This window comes from Pyxicephalus adspersus, chromosome 2, assembly GCF_032062135.1.
Source record: "Pyxicephalus adspersus chromosome 2, UCB_Pads_2.0, whole genome shotgun sequence".
NCBI classification, from domain to species: domain Eukaryota; kingdom Metazoa; phylum Chordata; class Amphibia; order Anura; family Pyxicephalidae; genus Pyxicephalus; species Pyxicephalus adspersus.
In genome coordinates, this window is record NC_092859.1 from 51971244 (window position 1) to 51997717 (window position 26474).

At 38.3% G+C, this 26474-nt stretch overlaps 1 protein-coding gene across 1 annotated transcript; it reads left to right on the forward strand.

Annotated features, from left to right (window-relative positions):
• The first annotated feature begins 2547 nt into the window (after positions 1-2547).
• Positions 2548-26234, forward strand: PFDN1 (prefoldin subunit 1). Its single transcript, XM_072400779.1, has 4 exons — positions 2548-2720; positions 6262-6428; positions 18642-18726; positions 26037-26234. The coding sequence occupies exons 1-4, from the start codon at positions 2688-2690 to the stop codon at positions 26118-26120; spliced, it is 369 nt and encodes a 122-aa protein (XP_072256880.1). The 5' UTR covers positions 2548-2687; the 3' UTR covers positions 26121-26234.
• Positions 26235-26474: the final 240 nt, after the last annotated feature.

Genomic DNA, 26474 nt, shown 5'->3' on the forward strand with positions numbered 1-26474 from the left:
TCTTGCCAGATTTTTAGGAATCAATACACTCAGATACCAAAAGTATGATTTCGCTCAATGAAATGGATACAGAGCACTCCAAGCAGGTTTACAATGATACAATGCAACTGATTTATCAAAATTAATTGTGTAACCCGACAGGGTATGAAACCTCTGAAATGTATTCATAATACAAGGGACGGAATTAACTGGGTTGGCAATGAACAATAGTATATGATCAGCAAATGCCAAAATTTTAAGTTCAGTATTATTAAATTTTATGCCCGAAAATCTTGTGTCTTGTTCTAATATTCGCAATATGGGATCTAAAGCAAGGTTGAACAATAATGGAGACAGGGGGCAACCTGGTCGTGTACCACTAAGCATAGTTATAGAGTGGGAAAGTTGGTTGTTTACCAACAATTGGGTAGTTGGGTGATTATATATAAATTTGTATAGGTTCTAAATTGGGCGCCAAATTTTCCAGGGAATGTAAGGCCAAGATATTTTGTCAAACGTTTTCTCCACCACAAGACTTAATAGTACATGTCTTTTATTGTGTGGAAGCATGGTTGCTGCTATGGCCGTCCTGATACCTATAGAAATATGTTGGTTACGTAAAAAGCCTATTTGGTGGTTAGTAGAGTTGGCAAAATGGGTTGTAGTCTGTTTGCCATTATTTTTACCATGATCTTGTAATCTGTATTAAGTATGGCTATGGGTCTGTAAGAAGAGGGGCATTCTGCATCCTTATAAGGTTGGGGGATTAGAGTTGTAAGGGCTGCAGGAAATGTTGGAAAGGCGCTATCATTCCCCAAAACACCAGCAAAAAGTTCAAGTAATAAGTGAGAAATATATGATTCTAGGAATTCAGCCGGCAGCCCATCTGGCCCGGGTTTTTTTTTACCCATAGGGAGAAATTTTATCACTTTAGCTATTTCCTCTATTTGAATGGTCGCATCTATATCTGACATAGCAGGGGAGTGTGTGAGTAAATTTGTTCATTAAAGTTTTCCATAATTTGCACCAGTTTCCTGAGAAAAAAATTTGCAACCTGTCAAATCGCGTAACGTAGGAATAGAGCAGTCTGGCTTTTGAGGTAATGCCAGATTGGCCAAGACACAGTTTTATTTCTCATCTATAAAATTTATACTGTGTGATGGACTTTAAATAGAGCTTTAGCATGGAGGTAATTATCAATAACCATTGCTGCTTGCAACCATGCCTGTCTAGTGGTGCTATTTGGATGGGTCAAATGTTCCCTATATGAGTGTGCAACAATTTTTATACAGAGAATAACACAATTTCCTATCTGCTGCTGTAGACTCTTTAAACATTTGGACATTTGACCACGCATAACCACCTTACCTGTCTCCCAGAGTAGAAATAGATTGTCCCAATGTTGTATAATATCATCCCGGCAATTAGCCCAGGATGTAGTTAAAAAAGCCTGAAAATCTGGTGAAGAACTAAGAAAGGTTGGGAAGCGGAGCATGGTCAGATAAAAATATGGTACGATACCGTGGAAACCTTATGAAAAAGGGTATCCCTTGTTAAAAAAAAATTCTTGAAAAGGTTTTATGAACCTTGGACCAGCATGAATATTCTCTTTGAGTGGGGTTTCTTGTCCTCCAGGGGTTCAGAAGTGACAGGGAGTTCAGCAAGTTGTTTAGAACATTGGGATTGTAAGGCACATGCTGTTCTAATTGCTGAACTCTGGGATCAAGTGCGGTATTAAAATCACCCCAACCACCAAGTTAGGGTTAGTCCTCAGATATAAGTACGAAGACCAACGAGCATGCCAGGGGTTGGGGCAATGAGCAGACTGTAGGTTTTGGAGGTTTTTTGTGGTCTTATATATTATAATTTTATATATATATATATATATATATGTGTTATATTTTGTGGTCTTATATATTATTTGAAAAAAATGTTGAAATAATGTTTGTTACCATAGGTCTCATTCATATTTCATATATTAGAATTTTATATTATAAAACCATGGCCATTGCTGGTTTTATTGCTGGCTATATTGCTGGTTTTAGGATGTATGTATATTGATGTGACCATGTGGAAATTTTGTAATTTGTTTTTAAGAAATTTTGTTTAATATAGTGATGCTTTGTGATGCCTTAAAAGTTCCATCATAAGTTGGATTGATACATATATATGTTTATATGGGCATGTGGCACCGATTTTTGATTTTTATGGAAATAGCAAAAAAGGTTCGTTAACAGTATAAAATAAGAACTGATAGCAATTGACCAGATATACTGAAAACTTGTGATGGCGGGACATACGTCCCCATGTTTTTTATTTTAGATAAATTTGACGATTTCTCTTGCTTTAACTTGTGAGCAATTAGGACCTGACTGGAAATATAGTAAGGTCCTTTGATTTGATTTGACTTACCCTTGTCATATATGAGCTGTATATTCCCTAGCCTAGATAGGAATTAGCCTTTTCCGCTATTCCCCATCATTATGCTGCACCGGACACTACGTTATGACAGAGAGATTGAGAGACAGGGGAAGGTGTTTTCTATCAGTTTGCTACGTCCCGCCCTCTTCCGGTTCCCTGGCCGATGTCACTTCCAGGTCATTTTACTGGATTGTAATTTGTGGAATTAGACGTTGCTATTGTTATTCGCTGCAGGCGAGCACTGAATTCATTTTCTTGGTTACAATTCGTTGTTGCTCCCAATCCAGATGGCTGCAGCTGTTGATTTAGAGCTTAAAAAGGTACGGTAGAATTTGTATTTTGTGATGTTCCTGCCACACTGTCGCCTTGCCCTATTTCTACCTCCTTACATTAACAAAGCACGGTTGCTAATGAGCCTATTGTCGGCGCATATACTTACATAAAAAAGTATATAGAATTCAGCTGATTGTGGAGAGAAACACGCTGCCTCCACTTACTATTGGAACCAATGTAAAATGTGATTTGGACGCTGTTTTCTATTGGTAAACGTGTGGCTGTCCAACCCATTTAGTGTGCAAACCACCAGTCTATCTCATTGCGGTAAGTGAGGGATTTACAGATTTATTTGGGGAAACTGCAGACTAGAAAACATGTGAGTGCCAAGCAAGTGCCAGCAGCAGCAGGAAGAGGCTGGTGTGCAATGAAAATGCTGCTTATTCTGCCTAGATATTGCCATCTCTGGGTACACCCACAAGTTTGCATTTGACATGCTTTTAAACAATATTGTGATTTTTTTTTTTGCTTTTTGTATGCATGCTGATAATTTGTCTAATCTTGGCTGATACTGATATAATTCAAAGCTGAAAACAGCTGCTCACAGGCATAAAATGATCCAAACAAAGTAAGTTATTTGGCAGAGAATTCCACGATTTAAGGATTCATTTTTAGAACTAAGTGTGCTGTCATTTGCCATATCTTCTATCTTCTCAAGTGTTTCACACGGGGTTGTCACCATTTTACAGAACTGTAAAAGTCGGTTACTAAATTTCACATTTGCAGCTGCTACAATGCAAGAAAATTCCTTGTATCTTCTAAATGCAATTCTAGATTTAGAAAATATTTTAGCAGCCCACTTTTAAGGTCTTTTTCAAAAACCTACAGATTTCTCTCAAATGTTCTGATATCCCATAACATCCTTTCTGCTGTTTTCCTTACACCTTGTAGTTGTTTCTTCAGTACATTGAAGTGTAGTGTAAAATCTGTAAAAAACACGAGGTTGGTAAGCCAGGCCATATCAGTGAGCTGTGGATATTTCTGCCCTTTTTCATTCATAAATAGCCTGATTTCATCCAAGCAGGCTACAAATCTCTCCAGTCTCTCTCTAGCCACCACACATTATTGTACACAAGTAAACGATTATACTGTGCCCGAACCTCCTCTACAAGTGCTTGAAACAGAGCACGAGCCATGATGTATTTCACCATTTCTGTGACATCTTTGAGGACATCCTCAGTTTTTGCTGCTTCCCTTGGCACAAAGAGCTTCTTGATGTATAATACAATGTAACTGAATGACTTGATGTTTTTGTTTCTTTAACAAAGAACTGTATGAAATTAGATGTTGCCCCCACCATAGAAGGTGCCCCATCAGTAATTTTCTGGTCAAAAAAGCCTCCATCACAGCATTGTAGATATCTATCCCGTTTTCTTTCAGGCAAAGACACCAGTTTCACCAGCTCTTCTCTCATGATGTCACAAACAGCATAACGCAAAATTACTGCTAGCCTTGCATGATTATTTATAACTGTGCTTTATAACAGGCTGCCTTTTGTATGTCAGTGGTGAGCTGCTGACTAACACAACTTGCCATGCTCTGGACCCGATCTTTAACAGTATTTCTGCTAAGTGGCATCTCAGAGATGCGTTGAGGGTTTTTATCCTTGTTTGGAAAGTCATGAAAAAAGAAAATTACTCCCAGACAACATGGCTGTTTTCATATTATCCCCATAGGAGAGGGGCCTACAATGTTTCGCTATGCACAGTGAAAACTGTCAGATGATTTATTTTAAGAAGATAGTTGCAAAAACCAAGATACTGGGAATATGTCCCAAATTTTCCTTCAAGAAACTCTTTTCTTTCAGCTTCTCCAAGTTTAATAACACTACTGTGGTTGGTGTCAAAGTTCTGTCTGACACTTGATGTGTGACACACAACACTCTAATTACACAGAATACATAATGCTTTCCCCATTGCGTTTAATCACTCCAAATGTCTCTGTCCAGGCCTCTTGGAATGATCTTCCGCTGTCTGTTTTTGCTGTACTAATTTTTGGGTGTTCAAGACTTGGGAGTCCACAATAACACAAAATTAAAAAAAAAATGAAGCATCCAATACAAATCTATCCCTATACCAAAAATAACACTTAGGTAACACTAAAGAAATGGATATTCCCTGAATCAAAAATCTATGACGGTGATTCTCAGCTGGGGTTCCTTTTGAATTTGCTGACCTACATTTGATGATGGAAATTTGTAGGGAGTCCATCCTTGTCCCTTTTTAGTCTAGCAGCCATTTTAATATTGATGAACCTTTTGAATAACTTGTACACTTTATTAGCCCTTTCTATAATTACTATACCGACAGCTCACAGTATATAAGCGTGCTTTTTACGTTGTTGGCCAGTGGAAACAATGTCTTTTTTACAAATGGCCAAAAAGATCATTTGTGTCCCTTAAAGCAACAAGGGACCCCTAGCAACCTCTGGCAGAACTCCAGGGTCTTACAGAAAACTGGTGGTCTATAGCAGCAGTCCCCAAACCCTACCTTGCACTGTGAAATAATCCCACCCCTTGTTCATCAGCAGCATGAGAGCTGTGTCTATGTTCATGCTGCTATCATTACTCCCATGTAAAAACCTTCATATATTCCACACGATTGTTGTAGAAACTTGACATTTTCAGGGTACTCAGGGGACCCTGAGAGCTGATACTAAACTTATTTAGCCCCCTGAACATAGCAAGTTCAAAGGAATCGGGGATCTTTTCTTATTAAATTGGAACTAAAGTAAAAAGAAAAAAAATACACCTTTACTTGCACAGATCCGTGACATATGCTACTCTATTTGTCAAAAAAAAAATAAAAAATAAAAATCTGGCCACTTTCCTTCTCTGAACCCAAGTTTCTCTTTAACACTAGAGAAAAGGGAAAGTAAGGGGGAGGGGGGGCATTCTTGTGACCACCCCCCAATGAAAACTTCATCAGTCCCACCATACCATGGTAAGTGTCCCTTTATGTTCTTTGAACCCCAATTTCTCCTGAATGGGGAGCTGTAGCTATATTAAAGTGTAGGGGACTCTTTTGGCTAACTATCCCTAAAATGTTATTGCCAGTGTGCCATCACATCACAGCGGTAGTGCCGGCGGCCCTCCTTACACTGCTTTAAAGCTAGTGACAGCATGAGCGCAACCATTCCCAGCAGCTCTGCCACCTGACGGCACACTAGCGCTTACACTACTCTACTATTCTCAGCTGGTATGCTGACAGGAGGGAGAGCTGCTGAGAATAGCAGAGTAGTGTAAGCTGCACAAATACTGGGCTGTGGCAAAATTTTATTCTATGTTACTGGGCCCTGCTGTCAGAAATGATGGGCACCACTGGTTTATAGGATTCTTACATTTTACATAGGGGTATGGATTATTGCTTTTGTGTTGCCATTCTTTAATTATTTGTTCCTTGGCTCTAGTGTTTATAGACACTTCATCTAAAGCTACATCTGTTGGACTTTTGCCTATTTCTTTCTTTTTCATTGTATTCCTTGGTTCATTGGTTATTAGGGCCGTTACAATGTATTATATTTTTACAGGCCTTTACAGAACTTCAAGCCAAAGTGATTGATACTCAGCAAAAAGTAAAACTTGCAGATCTTCAAATAGAACAGTTGACAAGAACCAAGAAGCATGCCCAGCTTACCAGTATAGAAATCAAGAACTTACCAGATACAACACCAATGTATGAAGGTGTAGGACGTATGTAAGTAAAACATAATTTGCAATTCTTATATAAGTGTAGTTTTTTTTCAAGGAGACCTTTAATTTAGGTTCTTTAATTTAGGTTCTTTAATTATATTTTACATTTTTTTTGTTCACTCCATAACAAAAATTTTGCAGATTTGTACATTTTTATAATTATTATTAAACAGGATTTATATAGCGCCAACATATTACGCAGCGCTGTACAATTAAATAGCGGTTGCAAATGACAGACTAATGCAGACAGTGATACAGGAGGAGAGGACCCTGCCCCGAAGAGCTTACAATCTAGTAGATAAAAATATAAGTTGGTATACATATGTATTTTGAATATTTTTCTCTTCATAATGCATCTAGGGTGGGTCTTGGATCAAAAGTAGGTCAATGGATCAAAAATAGGTCAATGTCATTTCCCTTAAGCCAGTCTGCTACAGACCCACTTTGGCAGTTTGCATTCGGGAGCATTCACCTCTCCCTCATGGGGTAATCAATTTGGGGTAAAGATGAGAAAGTGTTTTGTTTTTTGTTTTTTTTTGTTTTTTTTTTTTTTGTTTTTTTTTTATTCCCTATGGATTTTCTGGGCAGTTAGGGTCCAAGTTTTCCTATCACAAGAACTGGGTTTCCTCTCAAGATCTTTCAGGACAATGCTAATCCAACTGCCTGAAACATGAAATGCACAGCACAGCATATGTGATGTAAACAAAAATGTCAATTCTGTCAGCCCTAGTCTCTGTCTTTTTCCAGCCTAGCAGGGACATTTCTGAGTTGTCTTTTGTGCTAGTTACTCCAACTCAAGCCAGTATTTCCCAGGGATAAGTGAATTGGAAGGGTCCAGTAACTAGAGTGTTTTAGAGAGTTCTTTCACATTTTGTCCTGAGGTTTCTTCTTCCAAGTCTTAGGAGGGGTGACTGTCCCCACAAGTACCCCCCCCCCCCCCCCTTTGGAGCAGAATGTACATATCTGGAATAGAGGAAGACATCAGTGTTATGTGGTCTGCCTCAAAAACCCCTTTTTTTTTTTTTTTGGTATTTTTGACCTACTCCTTGCTTTGAAGGCTCAGTAATGCACAGTGGTTTGGGCTGCAGGTTCAGAAATGATGTCACGAATCTTGTAAATAAAGGCCCCAGTACATAGCAAACTACACAACAGAATGGACTAACGGCTGCATCTTACAAACAGAAACTGCTGTTTGCCACAGGCTCCAAAGTGAGTAAAGGGAAGAGTTTCACCCTCTTATGTCTTTTTCTTTTCCTATAACCGTAGTTGCTCCACAAATCTCCCCTCTGTCCCATTTATGGAAGAGGGGAGTGAAATATCTTACACATTTTGCGTCATGGGTATGCAAGGAAGGCCTATATTAGAAGACAACTATAAATATACTTATCAGGAGGTGTAGGATAAGCTTACCTGGTGTCTTTTGATCCACACTGCAATTCCTAGTTCTCCTTTCACCTCAAAGAAAGCCCAGTCTGTTTGCTCTTTTTTTTAGTCAAGCCTCCTGAAGAAATGGGGAAATGCCAAAAGACAAGTTTGAGTTCTTTTGTTTCACCCCCAGCTACAGAACAGACATTATCATATAGCAACGAGGGGTTATCCTCTGTAACACATGGATGTTATTACAATGTGAGCTCTTGGGGACAGGGTCTTCTCCTCCTGTGTCACTGTCTGTATTCATCTGTCATTTGCAACCCTTATCTAATGCACAGCGCTGCTTAATATGTTGGCGCTACATAAATCTTGTTTAATAGTAGAAATATTATTGTGTCACAGATTCCCCCCCCAGGACTAGGGGATCTGTGTTCTCATTAGCATGTTCTTTGCTATATAAAACGGGTTACAGGCAGGTTTACCTAAAACCATCATTACCAGTTCCCTGTTAAAGCTTGGTTATAAAGTTGTCACACTAGTATTGTACCCCTGAACCTTTACATCATTATTTTCCCACTGCCTCAAAGGTCTTTTGATGTGCCAATTGCAGTGGTACAGTGTTACATTTTTCCTTACGGAAAGTGTACACAGTATTATGCAAATAGTTCACAGAAGCCACTGTCCTGACTGACCCTGTCTTCTTTCTTTTACACCTTAAAAAAAAAAAAAACCCCTTATGACATATCCTGGCTTAGTACTGTCTGTTCTGTAAGATCCTGTATACCGGCACTATTTAAAGCTTACCTAAACTCAGAATTTTCACTTTACATAGGTAAAGGTACAAGGGTAGATTGGGTGACGTAGGACGAACATTTTATTTTTTTTTTTTTAGGTTAGTTTTCGGTTTATTTCTGCTTTAAACAATTACCCCCTGAGTGTTCTTCCCAGGCCCTTTTTTTTGCTGGGTGCACCACCCGGCTGTTTTTGGGTGGTTACTGAAGAGTTTGGTCACAATATAGGGGCTGCCACACGGCTTGAAAACATTTCTGACTTGAACCCTGCCCCTCAATAGGAATATGGTTAGGCAAAGGTATTTAAATAATATTAATGGAGGATCTGACAGGTGATGTAACAGGAAACAAAGAAAAATACTCAACTGTGGTTTTACTGTTTACGTTTTGTGGATTATTATTATTATTATTATTATTAATAATAAACAGGATTTATATAGCGCCTCCTGACTTCTACAAACGCTACCTGGATTCATCCCTATCACACATATTTCAAAAACATAAGCTTGTTATATATGCTTATTTTTTACTAATATTTGTATCTGTTAAACTCAGCCTGTGGTTAGGATACTCTAATTGTTGGATTTAGGTTGTTGCCCTGGTATCAATGCCTTGTGGACTATATATTTTGTTTTTAAATGTTAAAAATGTTAACCCTTTTTATGTAAAGCAAAAATGTGTTTTTGTTTTGTTTTTTTAGGGGGGGGAGTTAAAAAGGTTGATTTGGTAAAGACTGAATTGGATCCCAGAGCCTTCTGGGATTCTTACGTCACATATTCACGTGCAGTGAGATCAGCATGTCCCTCAGAGTGGCTTCTAAGAAGTTTAAATATATGTTTCATTTCTTTCACACCATCTTACTTGCTATGTGCTGCTGAGGTACAGGGAGTTTTTGTCAGTTCTTTGTACCTACACTACACAGCAGGACAGTGCAGGGTTGCAGCTATTTATTTGAAAGTCCAGTTGCAAGCCATAGTCTTCAGGCATATCCTGTTTATGGTAAAATGCCTTGATTTATATCTCATTACTATTATACTCCTACAAAGCTTCAGGTGCAGAAATGGAGACCAGTGCCATTCAGAATATGGTTTTCTTTAAAATAAGCACATTACTACTCATTCCTTTCAGTAGGATACTATAGCTTACATTTTATAGTATGTAGGCTGCTAATTCTACATTGCGTGGGAAATGGGGTCTACTAAAAGGACACGAGTGATACAAATACACTCCCTATTTATCTGATGTAGGGAAATTAACTGCAACAAGTAATTTCCCAACAGTCCCCAAACAATTTGATTGACCTTTTCTCCAATCAGGGCCTGGCTTTGGACAAAAAATGTATAGCAATGATAGTCCCCGCCTGTAAATGTTATTTATAGCTTATCTGTCATTAGTGCACTTCTAGAAGATGATTAGGGAAAGTCAAGTTAGTTACCTGGTAACTTCACTTTTAAGACTCTTCAGGGAATTCCCTCCTAGGCAAATGTATGTTTTTGTATAACATGTTTTTCAGATTAGTGTGGTTTGTCTTTGGACCTTTATATTACTGAAGCTGACAGGAATTGATAAATTGTGTCACTGTATGTAGCTTTCTGACATTTAGAACTCCTATTGAATTTACAGCTCTGGGTAATATGTTATATGGCTATATGTAATATGGCTAACAAAGATAATTTGTCCGGGAATGACATTTGTTAGCCAAAATCTTTCTTAGCCGAAACGTGATTTCCCATAGATTTCCATAAAAAATCATTTCATTCGCTCTGGATGCTGCCCACAATTTAAATATACGTTTTATAAAAATAGTAAAAAGCTAGAGTGCGCATGCGCCGCCCGTGATGATGGCGGCAGCAGCTTGATCCATGTGGCTCCCCTCCGTCTCCTAATTCTCAGCTCCATCTCAGCTCTGACACGGCTTCCAGCACGATCTCCAAATGAGGATTCTTCCTCACACTTGTGACAATCTCGCGGGTATGGTTGGAAAGGCAGGGGGCAAGCAGAAAGATTGATTTTCTGGTTCACAGGTACAGCAAAGCAGATGCAAAGATGGCGGAAGTGCAGGACAGCGTGGCACAATCAAAGCTGAAATTGGCTCCCAGCTCTTCCCACAGTACTTCCCTTGAGAAGGGTAAAGAAAGTTTAGCAGCCTCATGCTCCCCACCAGCATCACCAACACTAAGCTCCCAGATCTCCTCATCTCAGTCCCCACCATGCTATGCATATTTCTGCACCTCCGCTCTAATAGCTCCCCGATCTCTGGTGATGTAGAGCAAACACCTGCACAGTTTTCACCTGCTACACAGAGCTCCTAAGCCAATCGGTGATGCTACATCCATTACTAATGAAGGTCAAAATAGGCTGCTCCACCACATGGCTGCTTTGTTACAGATGGAATTGGCTAAAACTTCATCATCTATTACTACAGAAGTGCGGAAAAATCTTCAGAGTTTGGGCGCACAATTAGATCTAATTGAGCAGAAGCTGGATGACCCTACATCTAGAGTCACTTAAAATGCGTCTCAAATTATGTTGCTGGATAATCAAATTGAGAATCTTCAAAATAAACTGGATGATCTGGAAAACCACTCCAGACACAGCAACCTCTGCATTAGAGGTGTTCCAGAGTCAGTGAAAGACACTGTAGAGGCAACCAAGAGAATCACAAGATCAATATTACCAGATTAAAGCTGACTGCACCAAAGGTGGATGGTCTTCCACGTGATATCATTGTGAAGCCCCACTACTTATCGACTAAAGAGGCTCCTATTAAGGCAACCAGGAACATGGAAAACCTGCAGATGGAAGGTCATCCAGTTCATATTTTTTCTGACTTATCTCCTTTCACAACCCAAAGAAGGTGTACCATGAGGCCTTTATTGCAAGTTCTGATATCCAACAATATAAAGTATCATTGGGCATGTACTTTAAGACTCTTGTTTTAATATGATTTCAAAACCTCATTTTTATCGTTCATGGAAGGGGAAAAACTCTTTAATGAGCTGCATTTACTTCCTTTAGATATTTCCACACATTTGTCACCAGAGGGCACTCATGCTCCACTTTATCCTTTGTGGCAGAAAGTGAAATTCTCCTTCAAGGCCTCCAGCAGTGTTACCTGAAAGGTTTTGAAAAGTTTATTTCCTGTTTGTTTACCTTCTTCCTCTCTTCAGTGTAAAAAAAAAAAAAGAAAAACCTTACCAAGAAGGTGAACAAATTCAATTTTGCTTTATACTTTATTTTTTGCTTTTTCTTTTTTCTTTCTGATCCATATTTGAGTGGATCTCACTCTGCTGGCTTAAAAGTCTATTGTTTACAATGCTGCAGATTTTGTAATTTTGTTCTCTTTTGATATTGTGCTACCTTAGATAGCTTAAACTTGCCATGTCAACCAACTGCCTTTTATTAGTCCTCTGGGACTTTACTTTTATAAGCTTTATGTTTAACCGATAACATGTTACACTGGTATACTTAATCGTGCCTTGGAGATGGGGGGCCACACATGCCCTCCGCTACAGGGGTTTAATACCCAGGATTCGGTGTATGTACCGGCCCAGTTGGTGTTACCCTTGTACTATGGAGCTGCAACATGCTCCACCCACGGAGGGGTATGTGGTTTTGTTCCCCCTAACTGTCCCTGCTGCACGGGGGGGTCCTCCCTCAGAACACAGCTTAATGAGCCATTGTGCATGGTATATTATTTGTTTTCCTGCTGTTTTGTTCCTAACTACCCCACTTTATCTCCATTTCTGTGGAGACTTAACAAAATCGCAATAAGGCTTACTTTGACAAATGCCCACTGATCCTACTTGATGATTTAAACCAACCACTCCCTTTCGTAATGGTTCCTGCTTAAAATGTTCAGGACCTAAATTCCCTGTTCAAGAGATCCATAGTTTTCCACTACTACAATTCTTTAAAAGTGAACATACTGGCTCCTCAAGAAACCGACTTTTCCCATGCAATCACAAATTATTTCATGAACATTACCCTATACTTTATCAAGCCAAAAAAAAAAAACCTTTTACAAAAATCTACGTTTTGTTCCTAACAAAGTTTTTAGGGACCTTAGTGACACATTCCTATTAGTTCAGGGAACCTAAATTAACTGTGGTTACGTACTATGCTCCTAATAAAGGCCAACTGGAATTTTTTCACCATTTGCTCTTAAAGGTCACGCCCAGAAGTAAAAGCAAATTGGTCCACTTGGGAGATTCCAGTCTAGCATTGGACTAAATGTTGGACAAATCTAATCTCCCAAAATATAAATACCCCCCCAAAAAGAGTCACAAATTCTCCTTGTTCTTAAAACAACATGGATTAATTGATATTTGGCGGGAGATGAACCCATCAACAAGAGATTATTCTTATTACTCAGTGGCTCACAAAATCTACTCTCGTATTGATCATATTCTTTTGCCAGGTAATTTGGTGCCTTTGGTGAAAAAAAAGCTAGTATTTTTCTCCACTTTATGGTCTGACCATGATGTTCTCATGCAGTTGATTAGCTTAAAACAGTCTAGTTCCTCATTTAAGTGAAGACACATACAGTATTTCATCTCATTCAGTAAGTCTGCAGATACCTCCCCAGGAAAATATTGGGAAGCCCACAAAGCCACGATCAGAGGTAAATCATCAAGCTAGATGATGAGGTAGGTTCAAGAAAACTTAAAACTAACAGATGGATCTCAAATTTTGGGAATACCATAACATCCAGCGCCAACATAAGGATAACCCCCTCCCTGATACCCAAACCCAATTGTAGTTGGTGCATTTGGAACCTATTTTGCTACTCGCCACTATGGCTGATAAATCTCTATGCTGGGCGTCCAATACCTTTTATAGATGTAGTGATAAACCAGGTAGACTATTAGTTAACAAACTGAATCCCGGACCTAAAGTTCATGTCTTCCCCAAAATATAGCTGAATAGAGGTAAATTGTGACAGCATTCTTGGAAAGTTATGGCTATGTTTCATGACTTTTATAGTCAGTTATATGGTAAACCGGATCTTGTATCACAATCTGATCATGACGATTTTCATAAAAACTGTTCCCTACCCAAATTAAAAAACAAACACAAAGCCATCTTGGAGAAGCCATTGGAGTGCTGTTGAAAGTCCTCAAGCTACTTAAACCTAGTAGTGCACCTGTTCCGGATGAATTTTCAAATTCTTAATATAAAAAATTTGGCACCATATGGTGGAGTATTTTAACTACCTCGGGAAAAAGAATCCCTTCCCCCCTGGGCAAACTCAGCTTATATTAGAATAATCCAACTAGGGAAGGATGCCACTGAGGTCTCAAATTATAGGACAATTTATCTTCTAAATTGTCATCTGAAAATTATGACACAGAGATTAGCCATCCGGTTCAATTCTTTTCTGGGAGCATATATATTTATCCAGGCTAGGTAAGGTTTTTACCCCATAGACCAGCTCCAGACCAGGCAAATACAAGATTTCTTTGTATTGGATTCAATACAAAATTATTTGAATTTCCTGCCCGCACATACGTCACTGGGAAACCCCAGAAAACGTATCTGCAATCGCTGGCTGAAAATCCGAGGAAGAGGACGTGTCCCGAGGACCTGCAGAGACGAGCAGAACGCTGGGGGATGCCAAAGGAACAAGGTGTTTTATTTTTTTTGTTTTGTTTTTTTTTTTTAGCGACCCCGATTACTGCTTTTTGCAAGTAAAATCCACCCGAAGTCACACTCGGGAATATTGCTAGGGGGGTTAAATAGCCAATGGGATTAGGGGCCCACTCGGGAAGCTTTATTTCTATCACTAGATATTCAAAAGGTTTTTGAAAAGCATATCATGGCAATAACTATTCTTGCTACTGTCTATAATGGGGTTTGGCCACTTCATCAATCTCCTTAGAGCACTCTGATACACCTTCGGCCTCTATTTCCCTGGGTGCCTTTCTGTCCCTCTCCATTTTGATCAAAAAAGCACTAGACAAAGCTGTCCTATTTCCCCACTTCTCTTCACTACTTTTGGCTAATGCCATCAGATCCAATCCAAATATAAAAGGCATTTTTTTTGTGGTAGCGTTGAACACAAATGGTCTCTGTTTGCAGATGATGTACTAATGTATATTACTTCTCCCTTAACCACTTTTCCTAATTTATTCAGGCTTCTGGAAGAATTTGAAAGGATTTCGGGTTTAAGGGTCAACGGTGCCCTATCACAAGTTCATAATATTAATGTTCCTGCCCAACTAATTAAGACTCTTACAAACTCATACAAATTTCAATATAGTGAGACATTGCTTCAATATCTTGTTAATAACTTCACCCCCTCTTATCAAACCCTGTACTGTGCTAATTATAAAAAACGAGTTATTATAAATTATGAACAGAGTTCTCCCTTGGTAAGAACTAAAACCTTTTTCAGTTGGTGAATATCCAAAGACTTCCTGAAAATAAAGGATGTGCTGGATGTGAGAGGTATGTCTGTCTGGCTTAGACTATTTAACTAGCAAAAGAGAACTTCCAGCCAGAGAATATTTTAGATATTGACAGATTAAGTCCTTTGTCTGCACCAAACTTGGAATGGCTTTCCCTCCTTACAAACCCACTCCTTTTTGAAAGTTTGTGCCAATATCTAGCTGATACGAGAGGCCAGAGATAATTGCTATATTTTTAGCCCTTGCCACCCCTCATGCAAAACTTAAATATATAGGTCAATGAGAACAGGACCTTGGGGTATGGCTTGAGAAAAGGAAGACTGGGATGAATTATTTTTAGCTTTATCCAAAGTCTCCCTGAACTTGGGCCTAGGCGAAGTTAGTTGTAAGGTTCCTTTGCGGTGGTATCTGGTCCCAGACTGACTAGCAAAATACACTCCAACAACTATAGAGGCACCATTTTTCATAGTTGGTGGACATCCCCCAAAAGCCCAAATGTATTGGTCTGCAGTTTTTCAGTTAATTTTTGATGTTTTTTCTGAGAATATTAACAATTTTTCCTGGCCAGAATTTGTCATATGTTACATTGATCATTGGAAAATATTTTTATTTTCTCCCTCATCCAACTGTGTTGTAAACCCTGTTAATGTAAAAAAAAAAAATTTCCAATAAAAAGATTCAAATGCAAATAAATAGTAAAAAGTACAATAAAAAAGGTCATATACTCACCAAAGGTGGAGATGGAACAGCTTCCAAATTAGGCAGCGTGGTGTACTTTACTGTATAAAATCCTCACTGTGAGTTAATCACAAACAAAGCAAAAAAAAAACTTTGTGGAGACATTTATTGACTTCTGGATCAAGCTGTGCTTTGATATGCAAAGAGAAACAACTGCAGAGTTTGTCTTTGTCATTAAAGAGTTACAAGATGTTGAAGAAGAGCTCACCCACAACCCACAAGCTGTGTTTAGCAAAAGATTTCTTCTGCAAGTCATGCAAAGCATAAATTGTTAGTAAAGTCCATATTCATTAGCTGGGTCTCTTAAACCGTAAAAAAAAAAAATTGTTAGCTGAAAATTTCGTTAGCAGGGCCACTCTTTAGCCGAGGTATAACTGTACTGTTTTACTCATTTAGCTGGGTGGAGCCAGACTTTAATCAGTGCTGTCTTGAAAGATTTTTGGAAGCGAAGTTACCAGAAAATCACTTAACTTTGTACTCATTTATTCCCAAGAAGATTGCTCATTGGGAAGTATTGAGCTATTTTAAATCTGAGTTTATTGGGCATACCTGTCAATAAGATAATTTAAAATGGATACTGCTACTAAAGCCACCTTGAAATTTTACACTAGAAGCCTTTAGAAAAAATTAGCATGTGGATATGGTATCTACGAATTGATTTAAGCCACATACACACATGCAACAATTGTCATTGGAAAGGATCTTTCACCATCCTTTCCAACATCTAAGGACTACATGCTGCATGAACCGAGTGCTGTACATACAGCACAGTTCTGCTCTATTCAGAGGGAAGGGGGAGAACGACGGAACGACACCCCACTGCTCTCTCTTCACTTCCATTAAGATTGTTTGTCGTTCATCGTCGGTGGATCTGCCTGGATGTTCGTTCGGACGATGAACGACGGGCACTGTACACACGCCAGATTCTCATTGGATATCGGACGAGAACCATTGGACATAAGTAAGCAGCCTTAGAATGGTCTCAGAAAACCTAACTTATTAGCCAAAAACCTAAACTTATTATCTGCGCAGAATATACTATTGAGTGAGCATATTTGATTGTGCTGCCAGAAATATTACATTTTATTACATGTTGCATATGAGATCTTTTTGCAAGACACTTTAATGATGACAGAAAGCAAAAAACTACTTGCCTAGCATAAACCAAAAATTGCGTTGCCAAACTCAACTAGTTGGCTATTTGTTGTTTTTTTTTGTTTGTTTTTTTTTTTCACTATATATACTGTACAGTGATCGGCCAAAATATTAAAAGCACCAGCCTAATTTTGTGGATCCCCCTGTACCACCAGTACAGTTCTTACCCTTCAAGGCATGAACCCCTCAATTGCCTCTAGGTATCTTGAACTGCAAGTTCCTGACTAAAGTTGGGGGTTATTGGTACTAGCATCTATACAGGACTGCTTTTAGGTTCTCTCGGTCTTATGGGTCTAGATAACCATTGTTGATTTGTTTTGTCAGTGAGAAGAGCTGCCAAAATGGCAAAATTGTGTCAGATAAATTGTTATTTAGAAGTAGAAGAAGTTTCTTCCATTAGTTAATAAAATATATTGTGTTGCCAACCTCTAATGTAGTATAAAAATAAGTGTAAAGAATGGTCAGAGGGGTTTGTTGGCAGAGAAAGAATAAATATATTTACAAATTGTTGTAATTCAATCAACATGTTATTATTTCGTAGCACACATAACTTGGCCACGAGGTGGCACTAGACCTTAAACTACTAATTACAAATTCAATATCTGGGACTTAACACTTGCCCCGATATGTCAATATACATATAGATATAAAATTAGAAATCTTAATCGGCACATTGAGACCAATTATAAATTGACAAAAAAAAAAAGATTTGCAGACGCTTTTTTTTTTTTTTTTTTTTGTGTCCTGACACGTTCCACCTGATTCAGGTGGAATGATTCCACCTGGCTTCCTCAGGGTTATTACTGGCAGACTTATTAGTGGTACAACAATTGTGAATATGAGTGTCGCAAGCCTCGTATAAACCCAACCATGCACGGGAAAGGGTGTATGAATCATAGGTTCCTTTAAGATATAAAGATACTGGTTGCCTTACTTTAGGCATGTTGACCTGGCTGCCTGTAGTATTCACAAAAATCATTGTAGCCAATCAGAACGCATCTTCAATCTTTCCTTGCTTATTATTGGCCACTCTCTTGTGATGGCTTTTTTTCAACGTTTTTTCAACATGAATCAATTTTTAAATGAAGTTGAAGTGTTTTGAGGACATATTTAGTGTTTAACATATGATGATAGGTATTTATAGGCCTTTTATTAGCTGTCCATCCAAAATGTGCGCATTTTCAAAATTTGCAGGAGGTCTGAACATAACCTTCGCAAATTTTGTGGTATTACTGTATTGCCTGCTCTATCTATGGATTAAAAATAAAGATTGGGGTATAAACAAATGTCCTAGCAAGTTCCTAATATTTAAATATACATGGAGACAACTGTATTTATATAACCTTTATATTCATTGACTAAATTGTTTGCTGCCATTTAAATAATTTCAAATCCGCACAATAATGTACTGTTGCAAATTCTGGGAGTTTTACATTAATTATGTTCCATTGTTTACCTACAATGCACACTGCACATGAATGTTGCCCTGATAAACATGAAGGACGTATTTATTCTGCCTTGATATGCCATTAAAAAGAATTGCTCTACACAACATGTCAATTCGCACAAAGGCTTTCACTGCTGTGCGTCTGTCAATGGACCCCGCACAGTCACCTGCCTTAAACTGATAAAAAAATAACCAGCAAATGGCTATTTGAGGCAAAACTTGTAACTCCTGAAGTAAATAAACAGAGTTAAATACTATAGTTTTTTATTTAGTGTAATTTGTTTTTTTTGTTTTTTTTTTCTCAGGTTTGTCCTTCAGACTAAAGAAACCATTAAAAGCCAGTTACTGAATAAACAAAATTCAGCGGATGAAAAAATTGCTGAGTTAGAGGTTGGTGTTGTCTTTTCCTTCTTTTTTCCAATGAAAGGCTGCATACACATAAAGGGGTTGTGGAGTAACACCTCCAGTTAAGCATAAATATCCACTAAACTCGGAGAATGGTATTCTTAAAATTGTGTACATTATATATTGTGCAGTAAGTCCGCAAAGGGGACTCTTCTTTGATTCAGGAAGGTGGGAAGAATGCTTAAATGGCTGTTTGGGGTTTAGAGCTTACGGACAATTTTAGTCTGATAACAATGCTTGCCACCTTCTATTTTTAAAGGGAAGCAAGCTTGAAAATATACTAGCTGCAATCTACTGTGCAAGTTACTAGATGCCAAAAAGCCAGTGGGGATAGCACAATCTAGAAATAAGATTAGCATAGTCCAATGTTCATCCTAGCTCTTTTAGATGTGCACATCATCCAGCAGTTTTCAGTAAGCCTCCGGCTTTTATTTTGGTAGGTTACTGAAAAGTTGGCTCAAAATACAGGGGCACTAGACAGCTGGGAGATTGTACAAGGAGGATGGGAAATACTGAGGGACAAAATAGACCCCCTCCCCCTTTAATCTTTTATGTAGAAGGCCCACAGGGTTGGGGGGGATTTCTATGGCAAAATAGGAAAATCATCATAGGTTATCTAGGCAACCTTCTTAGAGCAGATTCATTCAGAAGGATGACATGCATGTGAAACTCTACAAGCCCTAAACTGGTTTCTTAACATTCAGATATGTTGAGTTTGACCGTGGAACTGCAAAGGTACTACTACCCCTGGAGACGCTCCAACCATTTTAGGAATATATTAGAAACTTCATCTTAACCATAGTTCTTGCATGAAAGTGTTGGGTCTGGTGGTTGCCACCTTAGAAGCAGTTCCCTTTGCACAATATAATTCTCTAAAAATTTTGTGAAACTTCAATTTTTGGAAACACCCATGGCATAAACATTGTCTTCAGAAAGTATTTATACCCCTTTAACTTTTTTTCAATTTTATTGTGTTGCAGTGCATTAACCTGCAGTCAGTAGCCCATAATGGCAAAGTTAAAACAGAGGTTTAGTTAATGTATTAAAAAGAATAAACTGAAATCACGTTTACAGAAGTATGCAGACCCTTTATTTACCACTTAATTGAAGCACCATTGGGCAGCAATTAGACTTAAATCTTTTTGGGTTTAATGCAACAAATTTTTTCACACCTTAATTAAGGGATTTTCTGCCATTCTTTGCAAGTCCTTTCAAGTTCAGTCAAATTAGATGGGTACTGATGGTGGACATTTTCAGGTCTCTCTAGAGATGTTCGATAGGCTTAAGGGTTCTGGCAGGGGCACCCTAGAACATTAGCAGAGTTGTCCCTGTTGATCCATGCTGCTGCATGTTGTGTGAAGCATGCTTCACTATTTCTATGGTCTTGGGCAGGTGACAAGCGGTGGATTTTGTGGAACTGGAGCGAGTGCAGAGAAGGGCAAATAAACTAATAAAAAGAATAAAGGAGCTCAGTTATGCAAGGAGATTAGCTGAACTAAATCTATTCTACCTTAAGAAAAGATTTTTTTAAGGGGGATATGATCACCCTAAAAATGTTCCATATATAGAACTGGCTTCTCAATTATTGATTTTAAATTCATTACAAAGGACAAGCGGGGGCACTTTTTCCGTCTGAAAGGATATAAATTTAATCTCCAGATAAGGAAGGCATTCTTCACAGTAAGGTCTGTAAAACTGTGGAATAGGCTCCCTCAGAAAGTAATTTCAGCAAGTACTATAGATTGCTTTAAGAAAAAAGCTGAATGCTAGAAATGCAGAATATAATTGGATTTTAAAATTAGGACAACAGAGACTGGTGATCCAGGACACATCTGATTGCCTTTTAGGATGGGAAAATAATTTTTTCTCTCCTTTTGTAACAAATTGAACCAGAATTGCCTTCTTCTGGATCAATTAATGTTTATTTCCGTAGTGGTTGAATTTGATTGACTTATATGTCTTTTTGAGTACATGCTTGCTGCCTCATGAAAAGAGTAAATTTGACTACTTCAGTCTTTCTTGAACCCATGTTGACTCTTGGGTCTTGCAAGTCTGTAGTTACTTGGTAATGACTTTGCTTCCTTTTTAAAGATAGGTGCCACAATGGCCTTATGCCAGTGTACCATGTCCGAGATTAAAGTGTCACCAACTCCAAATTGGAAACAAAGGCTTTGAAATAACACATTAGTAAAATTTATTAGGTCACGGTGCTTTTATTAACTTTCATTTTATGTAACTGTTTTCTCAATCACATAAATTTTGAGCGAGTGTGGTTTGTTTAAGGCTGAGACAATTCTTTATTTCTATTTTGGACTTGAGCGCCACCAAATTCCTTTCAATACACAGAGCTGAAAATTGGTTTAGTACATCTGCCTTTTCTCTATCACCCAACTAAAAGTAGCTATAGCTTGTAATAAACTGTTCTCATTTTTATAAAATAATTTAAACTGTTAGGATGTCAGAATAGGTAATACTCCATCCATAGCTTGTGCTTTTTGTTTTGCAATGGGAGGGAGAGTTCACTGTTTTTCTATCTGCTGATAAGTGGGGAAAAATCCTTCATTGACTCCGTAATTCACAATGACCTGCAAGGTGCGGAAAAAACAAACTTTAAAATCCTTACAAGGTGGTATTATTACTCTATAGATCTCCATAGATTTTTCCAGCTGTGATGCTTATTGGTGTTGCCAATCTCAAGGGGACAGAGTTTTACGGCTCTTGCAGGAATGCCCTAATATATACCAGGTTTGGAAAAATGTCCTTAAGGCTGGGTCTACATGAACGATTTTAAAAACGCATATAAACCTTCCTACCACATTTATATGCGTTTTTATGCACTTTTACAAGCGTTTTAAAGCGAATTTGACGCGAAATTGACGTGTTTTACCGCAAATTGCTGCTATTTGCCGCATACGTAAAACCCCTTACTCAATCCCTGGAAGGGTTAAAATATGTGTAAAAAAATTAGACGAGGCTTTAATTTTCAATTATTTTATTAATGTGTGTGTGTTTGTGTAACAACTTCCCAATGACAGGAGGATTTCCAGGGTTGCAATGAGCACAGCCCTGGAAATCCTCCTGACAGTGAGGGATCGCAGGGCACTAGGTGCTAAATAGGGACAAGCCTCTCCATTCACCCCTAGTGCTCTGTGATTGCCTGAGGTTTTAGGTTTCTCAGCCATTCAGCACTAGACATGAATGGGGAGACTTGTGCCCATTCATCTCTAGTGCTCTGTGATTGGCTGAGAAATAGGAAATCCTGATGACAGCTCAAGCATCATCAGGATTTCCCTTTCCTTAGCCAATCAGGGGGCAGAGCAGTCAGCAGAGCTCTGCTATGCTAACGGCTCCGCTCCCCTGATCACTCCCGCAGCCCTAGAGGAGCTTTGACATGTATTACAGATACAGAACATGTCACATCCACTTCTCACAGGAGAGTAAAGAAAACTAAGATGGAGGTTACCTCAGAAGACTTCAAGAGTCAAAGGTTACTTCTTGTTTACCCTGGTTACGTAACCCCCTAAAGGCTACAATATACATGCTATAATAGAAACAGACCAGTAGATGGCGAACAGTAAAATACAATATTAATAAATGACCAAATGTTTATATGGGCAGAACAGTCATGGCCCAGGCATGGTCCTAGGCTAAAGGTCTGCAACCTGCGGCTCCGGAGCCGCTTGCGGCTCTTCAGCCTCCTTGTTGTGGCTCCCTTCGGCTGCCGCGGGGAGATCTCTGATGGGGGATCCCCTTCCTCCCAAGACACTGTGAAGGAGGGGGATTCCCTATCCGGTGTTCTAATGAAATAAATCTACCACGGGGCGTGTACAATGACATCCCCCTCCTTTGAACCCCAATTCCTCTGGAATGGGGAGATGTACAAAACCAAAAATGTAGTGCAAGTGGGGGACACCTGTGACTAACACCCCCTAAAAATTAATTGTTAGGCTATCATCAGAACATAAAGACCTCTGCCCATCAAAAAAATCTACCGTTACACATTGCTGGAGGCACCTGAACCCCAATTTCTCTGGAACAGGAAGGGGGTACAGGTGAACAAAATTAGAGGTGCAAGTGGGGGACACCTGTGTAAAACTTTTAAAAGTTTATAAACTGTGTTATGTTTTGCGGCTCCAGACTATTTTTCTTTAGTGGAACAGGAGGCAAAATGGCTCTTTTGATAGTAAAGGTTGCTGACCCCTGTCCTAGGCTCTTGAAGCTAAACTATTCTCATAGGGAAGGGGGTTGGGGCAGTGAATAGAAGTAGACCACATACAATATATGGAACAGCTGGTGGCTGATGACAATGACCCACAGGACGCGAACATTTCTTCCTAGTCTTCTTAGATTAGATAAATAGATTAGAAAGAAAGACAGTTTTTTTTTTTTGTGTGGCCAAAAACAATATTTCTTTATTTACTGGTTACATAATTAAATAGTGCAATTATTCATATATTAATATTATTAAACAGGATTTATATAGCGCCAACATATTACACAGCACTGTACATTAAATAGAGATTGCAAATGACAGACTGATACAGACAGTGATACAGGTGGAGAGGACCCTGCCCCGAAGAGCTTACAGTCTAGTAGGTGGGGGAATTTCACACACAATAGGATGGGATACATTCATAGTATGAATTGTGTATACAAACAAAATGCAGATTCTAGCAGTTTTGGTGCTGGTACTTGAACATCAAGAGGTAAATAGTAGTATTGGTTCAATTACCCAGATTGTGAATGAACTACTTAGTCAAACTAGACATGGAACTCCTAACTTAGACTAGAGTAATGGTAGTATAAATTGAGAGGAATGTCTCGGTGTGTTTCGCCTCTTGGACTTCCTCAGGGGTATTACAGAGACCATAAAGGTACTACAAGATGAACACATTACATAGTCATAATTATTGAGATATGAGAATTGTGATAAAAATATGTGATATATGATACACAGTATGATGCGATTCCGTGGTTCCTGTGAATGTATTAATGTGTCACAAAGTCAATGTTTTAAAGGAAAGAATATTGTCTTTGTTCATCTTTTTAGGGTGTGATTCAGGGAAAAGTATATGTATAGGAAGAAAGAATTACTTTCTTAAACTAATTTACTATGGAAGTAAAAAGGAGAATTTAGTACAATAATGATAAATACAAAAGTATAACACTTATAGTCCAAATAAGATTTAGCAGAATCTGATTAAATACAAATGGAATAATAATTAATCTAAACTGATAGGTAGAATTGGGTAACTAGAAAATATGAATTTAAATAAAATTAGGAAGATAAATGTCATATATTGGATGATTGGATAAAATGGTGGTCTATACTTTGGTGAGTGATAGAAGATTGGTGCTAGACTGCACCCTAAAAAAGAAACCGCATGGATGTTCCCTAAAGAGAAGGGAATGAGAAAATGGATGAATAAATCTACATTAGTACAGTGTTTTCCCCAGAAAATGTTTTCAGCCGGGTGGTGGGAAGCTGTAGCTAGGTGGTAAAAAGTGGGCAGGGCAAGCCACGGCAAATTTAGTGCTCTGATATTTAGGCCAAAGGTATCTACTAACCCCTATTATTGTGTCCTGAGTTCTACCTACCCCTTTACTTCGCTTCAACTTGCTAATGCCTGATATTATGCCCAAACTGCCTAGTGTTCTATGTTTTAATTGTGTAATCCTTGTAGTAGTTTAATATTGTAATTTGTGTGGTGTAAGTTAGCCTTAGTTCACATTTGCAGTAAAAAGCTGGGTCATTTACCCCTCCTAAGTGACTACTTGGCAACTGTTAGGGATTGGTAACCTATGGTAACTGCTAGGCACCTGGGTTTGAGGCGGTAAGTGCTGGGCTTTTTCAAGCCTAGCAGTTTTTCAAGCAGCAGTGGTTCCTAGGAAGAGAAAAGTAAGGGGAAATGCAACCTTACTGCCAATGTGAATTCAGCCCAAATTCAGATGTGGCCTTTTATCCATGAACTGTGAGACCCACACTTGCTCAGATTCCTTCTTCTTTCTGATGCTCACTGTTTCTCCTAATAGGTAGAAACAGAGGGAACTAGATTCTTTATATGATAGGCTTTCCCATATATCAAAAATATATTCATTCAGGTATGTTTTGTAGGGAGGATTCTCTCAATTTCATTTTAAATAAATAAGCAGTTTTGTCAAAAACAAATGCATTGTCAGAGCTGTAGATGAGGTCTAGCAGTGTAAAATTGTCTTCCTACCAATTGCAGAGATGAATAAGGCGAAACTTTTGTTCCTCTAGAATACTGAATACCATCCCCATCAGGCATTTTTCAGCACAGCCCACTTGGAGTGCTGTGAGAGGTGAGAAGGTGTGCACAGGCATACTATCCAACCTGCATTCCCAGAAGTTATGCAATCTGCATGTTTTTGAGACATTGAGCTGAATCAGATATATATCAATTAGATACATTTCCCTGTAATTTAGCTGCCAAGATAGTTTCCTGTGAAAATTAAAACCATTTTAGCAACACAAAGTTTTGGGAAACGCGGCAACAATTTTTTCACATTCCCATTGAGGCCTGAGCATAATCAACACAGTCCTTTAGAAAGTTATATTTTTCTTAAGCATTTCCTTTTTTTCTGTATCTGAGGCATCCGTTTGCCACCACCCTTTTCACTCCCAACATCCATTGCCTGGAATTTTCTGTTTGTGTGTAATATTATCTATAATATCTATATTGGTCTTTTTATCTACATTTTTGCCTGTTTATGTTGTATTCTATGGGCCTCCTTTCCTAATCCACTTTTTGCAAGAATTATATCTTGTGTAATAGGTTTGCTACAATGACTATGGTCAAAACTCTAAGTGGTGCCTTAGCCAATTACCCACTCTTGGTTTATTTACAACCTTTCTGTGTAAAACACAGGAGGGATATAAACCAAGAGCAGTTTCTTAGTTTTCTGAAAAGTCCTAGTTGTGTATTGGCTCAGAGCAATTTTGGCCATTTTTTTCTGTTTACTTTGTGTAATCATCCCATGTGTTATTACTTTTACTTTTGCAGACTACCTATGCCTTGTGTTTCTTCTTAACTTTTTTTTTTCTATTGCAAGTAATGTAGTCTTCACAAAAGTACATTAGATGTAAATTTGTTGAAAACATAAAAAAAATTAAGCTTAACTCATTTAGTGGCATTTTTCAGCATTAAGCCAGTGTATGTTTGTGTAAAGGACTTACTGGCTTTAAACTTTTAAACAAAGTTGTATACATTAAATTTATTATCACAGCAAAAAGTTGGAAAGAGTTTGAATGTTATGCATATTTTATTTTACAGGAAAAGAAGGCTTATCTGGAGCGAAGTGTAAAAAATGCTGAAGATAACATTAGAGAAATGCTGATGGCCAGAAGAGCGCAGTAACATTAGTTTTAGGTTAGCCAAAATTTAGACATGATAAATACATGCTTGCATATTATTATATGTGTAAACTTTAACTGTATTATAAAACACAATTAAAAAATGAGAGGGGTTTTATTGGCTTGCTGTCATATTTTTTATGGGTCATTTTGTGTTTTTATTAGGCTTTACAAAAGATGTACAAAACAAAGAATACAATCTTAATACAGCAGGATGCAAAACATTTGAAAAAAGAAGGGATGTGCATTACAAAAACGTAAGCATCATCAGTTTATATAGATCTCAAATATCAGGGTCAGTGTCTCAGCTTTCTTAAAGGGGGATGGAAAAACCAAGCTGCAGCTCTCAGGTCTAAGG

Bases quoted from the DNA above. Each gene is read 5' to 3' on its own strand.
- PFDN1 (XM_072400779.1), top strand. From the start codon at position 2,688: ATGGCTGCAGCTGTTGATTTAGAGCTTAAAAAG. The intron at 6,429-18,641 runs GTAAGTAAAACA...TTTTTTTCTCAG, and splicing joins TATGAAGGTGTAGGACGTAT to GTTTGTCCTTCAGACTAAAG. The intron at 18,727-26,036 runs GTTGGTGTTGTC...TTTATTTTACAG, and splicing joins AAAAAATTGCTGAGTTAGAG to GAAAAGAAGGCTTATCTGGA.